General features: G+C 36.0%; 1 protein-coding gene and 1 long non-coding RNA gene across 4 annotated transcripts in view; one reads left to right on the forward strand and one right to left on the reverse strand.

Annotated features, from left to right (window-relative positions):
• Positions 1-13133, reverse strand: part of LOC105193264 (terminal nucleotidyltransferase 5C) — a 108243-nt gene extending 95110 nt beyond the window's left edge. Inside the window, exons 1-2 of one of the 3 annotated variants that reach the window (XM_011157641.3) lie at positions 12282-13133; positions 4866-4904 (exon numbers count right to left, since the gene is read on the reverse strand). In XM_011157641.3, coding sequence (XP_011155943.2) covers positions 4866-4904; positions 12282-12440 — 198 coding nt within the window. In that variant the 5' untranslated portion in view covers positions 12441-13133. Of the gene's footprint in view, positions 1-4865; positions 4905-5028; positions 5455-12281 lie in introns of those variants that run through there. The other 2 variants (XM_039447158.1, XM_011157642.3) reach the window with 2 other exon arrangements.
• LOC105193263 lies at positions 6120-15936 on the forward strand. Its single transcript, XR_850584.3, has 3 exons — positions 6120-7501; positions 7626-7664; positions 14682-15936. It is a non-coding gene; the product is annotated as an uncharacterized LOC105193263 (long non-coding RNA).
• Positions 15937-16700: the final 764 nt, after the last annotated feature.

Consider the following 16700-nt stretch of genomic DNA (forward strand, 5'->3'; position numbering starts at 1 on the left):
AAAATATTTGTTTATTCATAAATTCAACAATTACTATGAAATAAATATTAAATTGTCCTAGAGTTACATTCCTTAAAAGAATAACATGTTTATAAGATCTCTAAATTCGCCGCAATTTTAAGGTTCCCATCTTTCAATATTTCATCAACTAATAATGTACATGGCTGGACATAAACATTTTAATGTATTTATAGAAACACATGTAGATAAAAACATTTGCTAAATAATCTTCAAATCATCACACGCTATAAATTCTCTCTAAGAACAATTCTGATTCATTTCTGATTCGAGAAGTCGCTAAAAGTCGAATCACGTTGTGCGGTACTAGAATTTTCGATAAGAAGTCACTGTACCGTTTCTAGAATGGAATCACTAGTATAGGCGAACGCATTGACGGGTGCCTTTCGCAGTCTATTGATCGCTCCGCGCCTACGTCATCGTCATGGCTGCAATCTAAATGTGCGCGAATCCCCGAGTCACCTTTTGCACGAGCCGCGTATTGTATATCAAAGCCGGTCCAGCCGTACATCTGTGGAGGGATTAATTACTATGACAGCCGGTCTGAAAGCACATCTCGCATCCACCACGACGAGCATTTTCGATTTATGATGTATGTGCGTATGTACGTACGATCCTTAACGCGTTAACCTTTCGAACGAGAGCGAAAGAGACGAAAGGAAGAGAAAGATGCCGTTAGCCGACTCTCGTTTTCACTTTCGCGACACTATATTATGTTACACGGGCGACCTTCTTCTGGTATTTCGGGTAAATAAGAGAGATGCCGCACTCGGGTTGGCAACACCAGAGGACCGTGCGTGTATAACGTATAATATATCGTCGTGTGGAATTATAAAATATACACATACACATACACGAGAATAACATTGGCAAAAAATACAAATGCCGACTTCAGCCGATGTTACGAAAATCTCCGTTATAACTTCAGCCCCGGCCGAAACTTCAAAATAGGCCATGTAACAGCCTAATATATTTCCGATAAATTTCTCATTAATAATATGCAATAATTTAATACATTAATAGGAACACAAATTTTTAAAAAATCTCATGTTTTACTTGTAAATATATGTAAACATAATAGGCCTATTTAATTAACAAGTTTTTTTATAATATTTAAAGTTTGTTTTTATATATTGTCGTCTTGGTATTTGTCTATTTCTGTTTCGAATCGTCAAAAATTCTGTTTTTTTTTCTGACTGAAAAATTCGAAACATCTCGAACGTTCTTGAGTTGTTTCAAACAATTTCGCGTGCTACGAGAAAAAAAGACGAAATACAAATACTAGAAATACTCAACTAAAAGTTAATTTTGAAAAGCATTGTCAAATTAGAAATTCGTAATTTTTTAAAGTTACTCAAAACAATTATAATAAATCATCAAATTTTTAATATTTTATTTGTAAATTAAGTTTAAAAATCAAATGGTGAAATATTGTTTATGCAGAAATGCATTTCTCTTTTAATTTATTTTCTTTTATATAGATAAACTTTTACTTTAGGAAAAAAGTTAACGAATTAAAGTTTGTGTTTCAAAAATCATTAATTAAAAATTATATCACTTAAAATTACCAAGTTAAGTTAAAAATTACCAACTTCTTAACTTCGTTATAACTTTTCATTTTTTAACTAATTACTACCCAACCCTACATATTATGTGACATGAATCATAAATGTCGATGTTCTTTATTTGACATGCTACATAAACTCACTCGTTCATTTTAGATTACGCTTATTATATTTAGATTATGCAAATCATTGGACGAGATCCCACGCGTGCTAAAATTAATCGTACTTTTTCCCTCGATATTTTCGTTACTTATCATCGGCCAATGGTACGAATCTCTTCAAGTCACTGGATGATCGATCGTTAGTTTGCGTTAGTGTAGTTTCAAATGTATCTGTATAGATAAACTTTGCCTCTCGTATCCGAAAAAATATTCGGCCGCCGTTATCGTCTGTTCATAGCAAATTAGCTGACTCGTCGCGATCCGTCAAGAAAATAAACCATTCAAGAAAGTTCGAAAGCACGCTCTTAATAGCGTCGGCGACGCCGATAATCTTATTTGTCGCGATGCGAAATCGGTCGTCGTTCACTCTTCCTCTCCGGTGACATCTTGCCAATCCCATTTATCGCGTGTGTACATTGCATCTGCACGAATCACGAGATTTTCAATATTGCGTAATATGCGCAAACATGTTTGGCACGTTTAAGCACGATTAAGGATACATTAAAGCATCGACGCTTTAATCGTTTATGTACATTAATGCCGAATATCACGAAGATACCTCCGGCAGCCTCCAAGATGACATCATCTCTCTCGGAGAGAAGCGTTTGCAAGAATAAATTAACGCGAAGTGTAACATGATTAAATTTAATATAAAATTTAATGCGCATATTCCAAAATCTTCCAGAGACTGTTATACAATAATGTAGCATTATTCAATTCGCCGTTATCACCTTTGCAACGTTGTCTTTTTCAGGTCACAAAATTATTATCTCGAGAGCAATAGTATCGATAATATTTTTCAATCAAAACACTAGGTAAGCAACTCTGCGCTTATCACGCTCTGGTTTGACGTTCAATCGATAACCGTGCCATTGCTCTGGAAGCAATCTCGTTGTTCGGAGATACAGAAGGCACAAATTTGACGTCATTCCAGACGCAAATGATCGTTTGAAGAATAATGGAATGATGCGTGGGTGTACGATAGGAGAAAAGCTCACTAGTCGAGGCGACAGTGTGACCACAAGACAAGATAAAACAGTTTGAAAGATATTATATGACTAAAAACAAAACTCGTATAATTTTCTTCGGCTACGAAATTTTGGTGTAACTTCATATTACTTTGACTAAGTTTTCAAATTAATTATATTATTTCTTCATAATCATGTATCGATATATATTATTTAATTTTTTCTCTTCCTCCGTTAAATCTTTTTATTGAATCTTTCTTCTATTTTGATACCAATTTTTCAAAACATAATAAAATCTTATTTTAAGTAAATTTTAATCAATTTTAATCAAAAATTGTTTTGAAAAGGAATTTGCTGCCCTTTTAACAAAAATAGATTATCGTATCGTACGATATTATAATGTGAATTTCTTCTAACTATAAATCAAGTTTTTCTTAATGTTTCATTTCTTGTAATCTGCACATATAGCTGCAAAAAAAATAAAAGTATCTTGTTATTTATTTCTGGAGCGTCGGCAGATTAGCATATGTAAAGTATAGTGTGGCTCTAATTTAAATAAGAAAAAAGATGGAATTTAAAAAGAAACATTTAGAAAATCGAATTATAAATCTCGTGCAGAAAACAAGTTTTGAATGCAAATCGTACATTAAAATGTCTAGCTTCTTTTACTCAAATATGATATGGTATACATAATAAAGTATACACAAAAATAGATTAAATAACAGATAAAATATTATTAATTTAAATGTCTTATTTAATATATTTTTTATATAAATTATTCTGATAAATTGTATATGAAATTTTCCCTTGAAAAATCACGATACATGATTATAAAATAAAATAATATGGTGAATAACACGTTAAATAACAAATTTAGAAGGGAATTAGTGTCATAGAATTTTTTTCTTTGCGAAGATATGCAACAAGTATTTTCAATTTATAAAGATTGTTTAATCTCTAGATTTTATCTTTAGATTTCTGAACGAGTTTAACACTTAACCTTCTTTTTAAACAAATTTACAATTTTTAGGCTTGCATATAACAATTTATCAATTAATTTTAAATTGTCTTCAGCGGAATAATTTTAGATGAAAATTATAAATTAAGATATTTAATGTTGAAAATCAATATAGCCAAAAATTAATAAGCAAAATAATCCTTCGGCATTATCGAGTAGGAGATCCATTTCAAAGCCAAAGAATTTACAGCTTATAAGAATTTTAATATTTTCTGTACATATATCTGTTGACATATACCAACGCGTGATTTATTATCCGAATTAAATCACTCACGCGATACGTCAATCTCTTCAAACATATCTTTTGCTTCCGAGATTACAAGCTTCGAGGAAACGCGCTTTCTTACGTTTATTGAGCTGGCACAGCCATTTTAACACAATCAAATGCGACTTGTACAGGAATTATTTGCTATTTTTTTGCTCTATTTACGATTTATTTGCTCCAGCCGTTTCGCTAAAAAATCGTAAATAGAGCAAAAAGTAGCAAATAATTTCTATATCATTTAATTGTGCGGAAATGGCTATACTAGATTAATAAACGTACAATCTTACTGCATTTTATTTCACTATTTTGTAAATAAGTTCAAAAATTTAATTTAATTTAATTTGAACTCAAAAATTATAATAAAAGTACTTGAAAAATGCAAATTATTTTATATTATAATTTTATATATTTTATATATTATTTTATATAATAAATTTTATAATAAAAAATATCTCATAATATTCTCAATTTTCTGAAAATCATGCGAGTATAAGCGCTTGGCAAAAAGTGCATAAGAATATTTTTTTATACGCGTTTGCATATTTTTTTTACAAATTTCAGATGAGTGAAATATAGTTTGTGAACTCGTTTTCTCGTAACGTTCGACAAAATACGCGCTAACAGATTAATGTAACAAGTTTCGTGTTACGTACTGAAGTGTATATGTATATTTACATGCAATAAATTGTTGAATGGAAATACTTTCCAAGATTATTGATAAATCGACAAATATTGATATTAATCTAGAGTAGCGTATCCATTTTAAATAGATCTCCATCAATAGATCTCTAACAATATCTGAAGCAATAGATCTCTATTAATATACTCAACAAAGATTCATTACTAGATAAAATATAATTTGTCACTCACCGACACACGCTGCGCAGCAGCAGAGTTTTCCACGTCGACCTGTAAAACACAAATAAATATTATTCACATTATAGCAGCGTCCACAGTAATTAACATTGCAAAACCTGATTACGTTACATGCACATTGAGTTGTTATTCATCTTTTTCAAGCACAAATTATTACCTCGTGGTTGCTCCGCCGTTGCCTGCTGCCTCCCAGGTCCTCCTCCTCCCTCGTTCCTGCTTGATGCTTTGTTATGGCACTCACGAAAACACTACTACTTAGTTTTAGCAATAATCATTTCGACGATCGCGTGACACCTAGGCGACACTCTCGTTGACGATACACGACAATGGCGCGACATCCTAGACGGGATTCCCGTGCACGACGTTCATTACATTGCGACAACGGGAAGTTAACGCGAAACGACGAAAGCGTTATCTACATCGACCCATCACCTACGCCGCTGTCGGGAAAGTTAATGCGGTAGACGACGAATTTCAAGCACCAGAGGATCGCGCGATCACTGTCACGCCGCGCCGCGCGGTGTAACATACATAACCTTTCGGCTGGCCGCGGTCGTTACTAACACACAACACACGCGTCTCCGGACGATTATGTCCGCGTTCATCACGTGCGCTGGTAAACATACGAATTGAAACCGAAAACAAACAGCCGCGGATTGAAATATGCGATCGACCGACGGGCGATGGATCACTAACGCCGTCGCTAGCGTGACGAGCTTCGGTCGAACGGTGTCTCACGAAATTCGCAATCTACATAACGAGTGCCGCCCGGTGCGCTTAGAAGTACGGCGGTAACCTAACCGCCTGATATGAAGATCGCGCGGCACCTTGCACTTGCACGACACTTTCGATGTGCGTGATGCGCAATTCATTATGTCTCAACAACGCGAAACGGCAAGCGAGCTACGATCGCGTCACTCGGTACCCGACGGCATGACGTTTGCCAAAGAACGACTCTCGAACGATGGAGACGCGCGGACACCTTCACGCGATACATAACCGTTGATTCATTGGGCTGGTTGGCATTCGTTGCTAACGCATACCACACGCACGTCTTCGGACGATTATTATGTCGGCGTTCTCTGATGTACGTATGAATTGAGATCGAAAACAAATAGCTGCGAATAGAAAAATGCGATCGACCGACTGCCGACGGATCACTGACGCCGTCGCTCTTGCGATGAATTTCGGTCGTGCGGACTCTCACGATACTCGTGATCTAACAACAGATTGTCGGTACAATGTTGAGTACGACGACAATCAGCTTTATATAAACATCGCGCGGCACCTTGCACGATACTTCCGATGTCGTCGATGTCGACCGACGCGGAGTTTATTAGCGCCATTAGCAATCAGTGTGGTCATCTTTACGAACAACTAGCGCGACCGCTTAGTAACTAGGCGCATACTTAATAGGTCGCGCTAGTCGCGTGAGGATGACCACACTGATTGCTAATGGCGTAAACGGTGTAAATAAACTGCGCGTCGGTCGACATCGGAAGTATCGTGCAAGGTGCTGCGCGATGTTTATTATAAAGCCGATTGTCGTCGTGCTCACCATTGTACCGGCAATCTGTTGTTAGCTCACGAGTATCGTGAGAATCCGTTCGACCGAAATTCATCGCGAGAGCGACGGCGTCAGTTAACCGTCGGCAGTCGGTCAATCGCATTTTTCGATTCACAGCTATTTGTTTTCGGTCTCAATTCATACGTATATCAGAGTACGTGAGAACGCGGAGATAATCGCCTAAAGTCGCGCGTGTGATATGCGTTAGCAACGGATGCGGCCAACTAGCCCAACGGAACAACGATTATGTATCGCGTGAAGGTGTTTGCGCGTCTCCATCGTTCGAGAGTCGTTCGTTGGCAAACGTCATGCCGTCGGGTACCGAGTGACGCGAATCGTAGCTCGCTTGCCGTTTCGGGTTGTTGAGGCATAATAAATTGCGCATCACGCACATCGAAAGTGTCGTGCAAGTGCAAGGTGCCATGTGATCTTCATATCAGATAGTTAGGTTACCACCGTACTCCCAAGTGCACCGGGCGGGCGCTTGTTATGTAGATTGCGAATTTCGTGAGACACCGTTCGACCGAAGCTCGTCACGCTAGCGACGGCGTCAGTGATCCATCGCCCGTCGGTCGATCGCATATTTCAATCCGTGGATGTTTGTTTTCGGTCGCAATTCGTATGTTTAGCAGCGCATGTGATGAACGCGGACATAATAATCGTCCGGAGACGCGTGTGTTGTGTGTAGCAACAGCCGCGACCAACCGAAAGGTTATGTTGCACCGCGCGACGCGGCGTGAAAGTGATCGCGCGATTTTCTGGTGCTCGAAATTCGTCATCTACCATGTTAACTTCCCCGACAGCGGCGTAGGTAATGGGTCGATGCGGATAACGCTTTCGTCGTTTCGCGTTAACTTCCCGTCGCAATGTAAAGAACTGCGCAACGGGAATGCCGTCCAGGATGCCGCGCGATCGTCGTGCACCGTCAATAAGAGTGTCGTCGAGGTGATTATTGCTAAAATTAAATAGTAGTGTTTTCGTGAGTGCCATAAAGAAACATCAAACAGGAACAAGGGAGGAGGAGGACCTGGGAGGCATCAGGCAACGGCGGAGCAACCACGAGGTAATAATTTGTGCTTGAAAAAGATAAATAAAAACTCAATGTGCATGTAACGCAATCAGTTTTTGCAAAATTAATTACTGCGGACGCTACTATAATGTGAATAATATTTATTTGTGTTTTACAGGTCGACGTGGAAAACTCCGCTGTTGCGCATCGCGTGTCGGTGAGTAACAAATTATATTTTAATCTAAAATGAATCTCTGTTGTATATATTGATAAAGATCCATTGCTCCAGATATTGTTATAGATCCATTGAGAGAGATCTATTTAAAATGGATGCGCTACGTTAGATTAATATCAATATTTAATCATGGAAAATATTTCCACACAATTTATTGCACATAAACATACACTTTAGTACTTAACACGAAACTTGTTATATTAATCTGTTATATTGATGAATGTTACGAGTAAACGAGTTTGCAAACCATATTTCACTCGTCTGAAATTTGTAAAAAAAATATGCAAACGCGTATAAAAAAATATTCTTATACATTTTTTGCCAAGCGCTTACACTCGCAAGATTTTCAGAAAATTGAGGATATCATAAGATATTTTTCATTATAAAATTTATTATATAAAATAATATATAAAATATATAAAATAATAATGTAAAATAATCTGTACTTTTCTAATACTAACATTATAATTTTTTAGTTTAAATTAAATTTTTTTTTAATTTATTACTTATTTACAAAATAGTGAAATAAAATGCAGTAACAATGTACGTCTGTTAATTTGGCATAGCCATTTCCGCACAATAAAATGCGACTCATACAAGAATTATTTGCTATTTTTTTTTGTTCCATCCGTTTCGCTAAAAACAATGGCTGCGCTAGCTTAAGATTAAAGTTAGCACAGCTATTATTTTTTAGCGAAACGGCTGGAGCAAAAAATTGTAAATAGAGCAAAAAAATTAGCAAAAAAAAAATAGCAAACAATTCCTGTATGAATTCCATTCGATTGTACTAAAATGGCTGTGCCAGCTTAAATAGACGTCGCTTTCTTGCGCGTATCTGGTCGTGTTATCAAATCAAAATGTTTATTGCACGTGTAAGAGAATTTGTGAAAAAGATAATGGCGATTAGATAAGTAAAATTTGCCTGGGAATCGTGCGTACTCGTGCAATCGGAAATTATCTGCGGTTGAGTTCATTGTTCGCGCGAGTATAGATTGAATTAAGGGAATCGTTCGGAAATGGAATAAAAATATTCTCGAACTTTTAAACTGCACTAAATATTTCAAGGAAAAGAAAGTGCAAAAAATACTTTATTTTTTTATTCGAAATTAGGGAATGAGAAGACTTGATATCATCTCTGTAGCTTCTTCCACGTACACACGCACACATTGGAAGTGCTGACAGCAATATTTAATGAGGTGATCATTTATCAGTTTCACAGATCATAGATTTTAAAATGAAACAATCTTATGATTGCAAGATTTAGATGAATTTATTATCGGATTTTCATGAAACATTCGACGATGCAGATACTCCACTTGTAACGTTCTGACGAAATTTTGGTTACTTTACGACGAAATATCATGACATATCGCGAAATGATCCGTCAATGGTTGTGTCATGCGATTTGATCAATCGTAGGCATGGATATAAAATGTTCTCATTTAAACAACATTTTTGCGTTAGTGTTTTGTTTTATGTACGTGCATCGTGCGTATCCAGAGATCCAGGTTGCTGATCCTGTTCACATAATATGTATGTGTGTGCTAAAGTGTGCTTGCGTTTCAAACAACGTTAGCTGGCATAACAACCGATCCACTTCAGCGAAATACAACTCCGTTTTTGTCGACCTTCGATTGGCAGCAGTCAATCGTAAAAAGAAATGCGAGCATACTTCAGCACACACGTACAAGCATGCCTAATGCAACAGGATCCGCAATCTGGGATCCCTGTGCATACGGAATGCGATTGCATTGCGATTCGACCACCGAAAAGGGAAACGAAGAGAAAGGGTGGAATTTGTAAAGAACGATAATTAATAAATTAGCATAATGGGTGTTCGCGGTCCAACTGTGACGTTGGTGGTGCTCGACGACCAATCAGTATTCTGATATTACAATACCTTACCGGCTGCAATATCAACGAGTTCTGATATTGATCGCCGCGAAGCATTGCATACTTTGTTAGTTAATGCAAAATATTTTGCATCAATTTATATATATATATATATATATATATATATATATATATATATACACACACGTTTTTGTTGTATATATGGAAAAAATAATTTACTGCAGTATCTAAAAATTTAGCTAGATACTTATTTATTTTGAATCATCAAAATAATTTTGTAGGACATCCAAGCATGATAATGATGCTGCAAACAGTTTTGACATTTTAGCAACCAAGTTAAACATTCGATATAATTTTTTGAATGCAGGTTCAACATAATTATTTTCAAATCTATATTTCAACAAAATTCTTTCCGCGTATTATATTGTACATATATTTATTTTTATTATACACGTAATATTATATATGAAAAATATAAAAATTTAAATTTATGTTAGATGTAAAAATTAAATACATTTGTATATGCACACATACACACACAAACATCCGGAGAAACAATTTAAATTTTACTTGAATTTCAAGTTTTACTTGAGAGATATTAATGGTATTGTGGTAAATATCAATAAGTAATCAGTATTATCAAAATAAACATTTATGTCGGATTTCAATAACTGAATCGAGAAAAATTTAATATATGGCTTCTGTGATGAAATTTCGTAAAAAAAAATCCTTTGTTCTGCTTTCTTTCTTTGTATCAAGGGTCTCGATGTGGAAATGTCAATGCACAAAGAGAACCACATTTTTCAAAAATTTTCTGAACACAAAGTTGCGCGTTAGTGTGTTCTTACGCATTTCAGTTTCCGTTACTTTCCATAGTATAGTATAAATATGTCCTCAATAAAAATATGTTATAATCCTGAAATATCCTTCAATAAAAAAATGTATTACGAACCATCAAAATATGAATGACATTGATATCACGACTTTTGAACACTACGGAAATTTTATCGTGTATCGTCAATGCGCATATGGCAGAAATAATTTCCACGGTCGAGATAGGTCACACGTGATAAGATAATTATTTATTTACGTAGTAAGAGAGAGAGAGAGTAATCAGCGATATCATCAACATTCTTAAAATTTGTATTGATAACTTAAACGGACGATTAGTCTAAGAAGTCTAAGAAGTATTAATAATTTAAGCACACAAAAAGTAGTTTAATAATCATCACTCTAATGATTGAGTGATTTAATATTCATTACGTTAATGATCATTTAGTGGAACGAAGCTTATCACTATGCCTATTAGATAAGAGATCATTAAACATTTGTTCGACAAATTGAGATCTTCGAGTATTTAATTTCTTAAAATAACAATTCTATAATTTTTAATAATAATAATAACACCAATTAAGCTGTTGAGCAATTTAATGTCAATGTTCATGAGCATATTAAAAATCTAAAGAATTTATTGCTGCGAAAAATAAGGTGCTTGCACGGAATGTAGAGAGATCCAGATTCGTATTCTAATCAAGAAGTTATTTTTCGCAATAAATTCTTTACAGTTTTTAAGATTCTCATGAGCATCAGTATTTTAAAACAATGAAATCTAATTTTAAGTAAATTTTAATCAATTTTAATCAAAAATTATTTTCAAATAAATTTTCTGCTCTTTTAACACACGCAAAAATAGATTATCGTATCGTACGATATCGTACGATATAATGAAATATCCTCTCAGTTTAATAATTCCATTTAATAATATTAATTTTCTGTTTAAAAATGTATTAAATAATTTCTATTTAATAATATTAAATTTAATATTAATAATAATTCTATAAACTAGCTCTTTTTTATCAATCACATTAATTCGTCTGTGTGTGATTTATATTCCAATTTAATTTAAATAAAGCAAATGAGAAAAAATTAATTGCAATCATATAAAACACAATTGTATTCTATACAATCTCAAGTCATTCGTAACACATTATATCGTTAAAAAGAATTATAATCGCAGAATGCAAAAATAAAAGAGGGATATCGAACAAGAGTTACACGCACGTGGTCATGTTAATAAAAATCTCCCCCCCCCCTCCTCTGTACAGAGCGACCGCGCGTCTGTACCGACGTAACAATATTTGTACCAATTGTAAGATCAATGTAGTACAGAAGTATGCGAAGGATAAAGGCAAGGTAAACAGCGAGGTACGTGTATGCGAGGGGAAAAAAGGGAGATGCGCTTTTGACGTACATACCGCTCGTTGATGCTTAATGCATAACGAGAAGCAACAGGGAATAAGAAACAGCAGTTTAATATGTTGAACGATGAACGTTAATATAATTTGATATAATTTTCCTTATTTAACATAGTGTACCGTTTGTTCTTCTCTGTCGTTCCTTGTTATTGCTTATGATTTTTATCGTGCATTAGGTTCGACGCCTATTTCAGATTTGCGTTTAGCGTCACGCGGATGCGACGGGAATCGATCGCGAATCGATAGTTTACCGGAGCGACGGGGTTTCGACCCCTCCGCTGCCGTCGCCGCCGCCGCTGCAGTACAGTCTTCGGCCTGCGAGGAAGGGTTGAACGACTCCGCCGCCGTTCTTGCCGAGTTGTCTCCCGTCCCTCCCTCGACCCCGCTTCACTCGCCCTCTTCTGCAATCCGCGCCGGCTGGCGCGCCACAAATATGGGCCGTCGACGCGCCGCGCGCGCCAATAGAGAGTATAGAATTACGTAAGCTTACCTGCATCAGATGAACTTGCGCGACGTTGACTGGCCTATCTCCGGACAGTTTACTGGAGGTTTTGTCACCCGCGTTGACGATGACGGGCAATTGACGGGCCTGTCTGGCCTCCGGATTCCGGCTTGAATGCGGCGCGTTGTAGCGGACTCCGTCCTCCATGGTCACTCAGTTTTCGTTGAATTCTCTTTCTTCCGGCGACGACGACGTGAGGAGCGACGGAAATGAGATCTTCCGGCGATGCCGATCGATAGCGTTCCCCGAAACGATTTGCTGACACGCGTGACGTAAAAACGAGAAAGAAAGAAAGAGAGAGAAAGAGAGAGAGAGAGAGAGAGAGAAAGAGAGAGAGCCGTAAAAGGTGACGCGGTGAGGATCGCGCCGCTCGAGGAGGACGGGAAGGTGTGCGCGGCTTCCGAATTCGGTGATACGCAGCGCGACAAACGCGCGAAGAGACGACTCTCGATTTTCAGCAACGACGGCTATCACGTGGTGCTCGATTCGCGAGCACGCAAACTAACGCGAGAACTGGCGTGGATTACCCTGTGATGAGCGGTAAAAGTCACGGATAGACGGTCGTCGCACTGTCCCACGCGGAGAAACGAGGAGACACAAATACGCGCGCAAACGACACCTTCACGGCGACACGGCGCGGCGTGAAGTTGGGCGCGATTACGGCGCCACGGCGGCGGCGGCGATATCAAAACGTGAACGTGGACGCGAGACGCCGGACACTATTTCCGAGGTCGAAAACGTCGAAATGCGAACGATACGAGCACCGTAACAATGCGAGACGAACGACAGGATTCGACACTGCGAGAATCTTGTCATCTCGACCGGTCTCCCGGCTTGCCGTCGTTGCCGTCGTTGCCGGCGTCGCCCCACCCGCGATCGCGAACAGAACGCCGAGAGCAATAAGTCTTCCCTTGCCCCTCGTCTAGCCCTTCCCGCACCGCGCGTCTCTCTGGCGACCGAGGACTCATTCGGCAAAGCCCCCATCGCCGCCGTTGCGTCGCGACGCGACGCGGCGTTGATTGTCGGCGTGTCTGATAGTTGCGCAAGCGAGGAGAAAAGTGTTTTTTTGCGTATGGGAATTTTGCCCAACGCTGAGGCGGCCACAAAACGCATCTCGCGGCCCATCATTCCTCTTTTAATCCTCAAACTCCCGGATAAATGAACAGAAGAGGGAATAGAGGTATAACTATCAGTAGCTCAATATGTTTAACAAAAAGCGCTTTGCGTGTTCTTTTTAAGCTACATTCTAAAACATTCTCTTCGAGGAAAATTTCCCTCGGAAAGAACGTTTCGAAATCTAACTTTAATATATTGAACTGTGCCCTATTCGCCGTTGCTATTGTCTGTGCTTTTCATTATGCACACGTTCATAATAAAAAAAAACTCGATGTAATTTAATTAGCGAGAAACCTGTCGAAAGAATAAAATTAATTTATGTTTTATTATATGATAAATTTGATTATGAAATTTTATTTCATTGTAAAATAAAAATTATACATAATTATACAACACATATGTAACACGCTAAATATATTAAGTACATAATAAGTGTTGCACTTAACTTAAAAATGATCGAAATAAAGATAAAATAAATTACATGTTATAAATTACATTTATCTTAAATATGACATTTGATTTTGATATAAATAAAAGGTAAAATTACGGTATGAAAGCGATATGTTTATATTGTTATTTATAAATCTTTATTTTTTGAAAGCAAGTTCTTCAAATTTTTTATAATAATCTGACAAAAAATATTTCTGTTTGGAATCGATGCGCAAATAAAAATCAAAGAAAATAGAAGAAATATATAATTCATATTATATAATGACGGACAAAATTCCTTTTAAATGTGTTCAAATTATAGTTCTGGTGTAGTTTTTGTATTGCCCTACTATTGATTGATCTATGCAATCTCAACTGCATTCCGATATCTATACACTGCCACTAAAAATCTATAGCTCACGTTACGTAATTTAGATAAAGACAAAACGAAGTTGTTTCTTTATCTAGATAATTATAAAGAATATGCCACTAAAAAAAATATTTACAATGTCATAATCTGGTGAACTTAGTTTTGGAAAATGTCCAAACGCATGTCTCTTATTATTGGATTATTAAAAATATCCTAATTTAACTCTATAACATAAATGAAAGATAAATATCATGCACACTACAAGAAATTAGATTTATGTAGAAAATACGTTTTAACTTAACAAGAACTAACTTATTAAGATATTCTAACTATTGTTGATAAGAATGACATGTAGCTGAACGTGGTGACATAAATAGTTGGACATTCGCAACACATACCATGTTTTGCCAGAATTAATGAAAGTACGTATGAGCGTATGAGAATTTTGCTTTATTCCTTTATCTATGTTTCAGATAAAAGCAGATAATCTTATCCTGTTGCTGCAACAAGATTCCTGTTTCTGCAGCCGTTGTATTGTCTACGCAGGGTGTACTCTCGAAAGGTAATGCACCAAATTGGCAATATTTAAGAAGCTTCAGTCGTCATCGCTGTTAATTGTTCCATGAGATCTAATACATTGTGAGAGAACCTTGAAATAACAACCAGTAGGTGACCGTGACGGTTGCGAAGCCACAAAAATGTTTTATTTACACGTGACTGACAAACATGTCGAGTTAAATATCTGGTAGTTATACGAGATTAAATAAGAAAGGAAATGAAAGAAAACAAGGAAAGTGTATTTTATTTTATAATAACTTGCGTCGACAAGTTTCTATTCATGATTGATCCGAAGTTAAATTAAAATCCCACTCGCTGTTAAGAGAATTCTTGAAGTTTCCTGATAATATATATCTAATTTAATTGCTTCTAAATTTGATTTAAAGAACATTATCTTTTTAGTGTGTTTGTGCGATAAGGTATATTATGTCTAATATAGAAATAAAGTTGCAAACGAATTTTGTCACTTGACTTCAAATATGATTTCAATTCATTCTAAATCGGCTTTAATCTTAACCACGAAATAAAAGCTAATAGTCAGCACAGACACTTTAACATATCGCAAATTTATTCAAATAATAAAATTCAGTCTTACGTCTTTTTTGAAAGTACTTCAAAACAGGAAACTTAGGTTTACTTAAATTTTCACACGGTCAAAGATAAAAACATTCAAACGGTCAAAGATAAAAATATTATTTCTTCTCTCGCTAATGGACAATGAGTTTTTATCACACCCAGTAGATTGGTTTTTCATATCGCCTAATTAAGATTTTCACGCTCTAGAAACTTGCCAGTATTAAATAATTCGAATTCAACTTGCTGACAATACCTTTATTAATGAATCCACAACGTTTCGATCTTAGATCTAGGTCTTTTTCAAGTGAGTCAAATGCAACATAAAAATTAAAATGGACCTTTAATCAAGGAAACACTCCAGTCTGTGAGATCTTTTAAAATGTAGAATTCGAGATGTTGAAATTGAAATAATGATTGTAAGACTATGTTTGCTAACAAGGGAAAGAACGTTTTCGTGTTTTTTATAATCTCAGTTTTTTTCCCGACGTTTAAACCATCTTTTCCTTTCGTTCTTTGTGAAACTGTCACTCATCCGTTCGATTATGATATACATGTTTTTAACTTTTGAGAATGTTTTCTCTGTAATTTCTTGTATCTTAACGAAGTTAAGAAGTTAATTGCTTTTTACACATTGTTGACAATGGAAACATATAAGATAAACGAGTATTTTTGTTAACTTTTTGTACTTATTTATGTTATTTTTCATTATCGAATTGTTGAAAAGAACTCAGATTGGCGTGTTTCCTTGATTAACGGTTTATTTTAATTTTTATGTTACAATTGACTCATTTGAAAAGGACCTAAATCTAAGGTCGAAACACGGATTTATTTGATTAATTAATGTATTTTCCTAGCAACCCTTATAGAAATGTATTACTGACAGTAATAAATTGGCGAGTAATTTAGGTAATATATTACTTATTTTATTAATTTAAAAGTACTAATAACAGTACTTTTAAATTACTAAAATAAGTAATATATTACTTAAATTACTCGCCAATTTATTACTGTCAGTAATACATTTCTGTAAGGGAAGTAGACTAAATTTGAATTATTTATTACTTCATCACTGGCGACTGTAAGCAATACTCGTCAGTATTCTTTTTTTTGCGTAACTCACAAGTATTGCACTGTATTATGATATATTGTATTACGTCGGAGATAATAACTCGCAAACGAATAATTCCGTTAAACGTTGATTAGACTCGTGGGTAACCTCGCTGAAAGATCGTTTATAGACAATTAACTTTCCTTTCGAAGCAGTGCTTGAGCAATGCATCGATTTGCACGTATCCACCTCATCGCACCTTTTAACTATTTGACAAGATAAAAGGTTTCTACAATCGGCGCGCGATCAG

This window comes from Solenopsis invicta, chromosome 1 (assembly GCF_016802725.1).
Source record: "Solenopsis invicta isolate M01_SB chromosome 1, UNIL_Sinv_3.0, whole genome shotgun sequence".
Taxonomy (NCBI): Eukaryota; Metazoa; Arthropoda; class Insecta; order Hymenoptera; family Formicidae; genus Solenopsis; species Solenopsis invicta.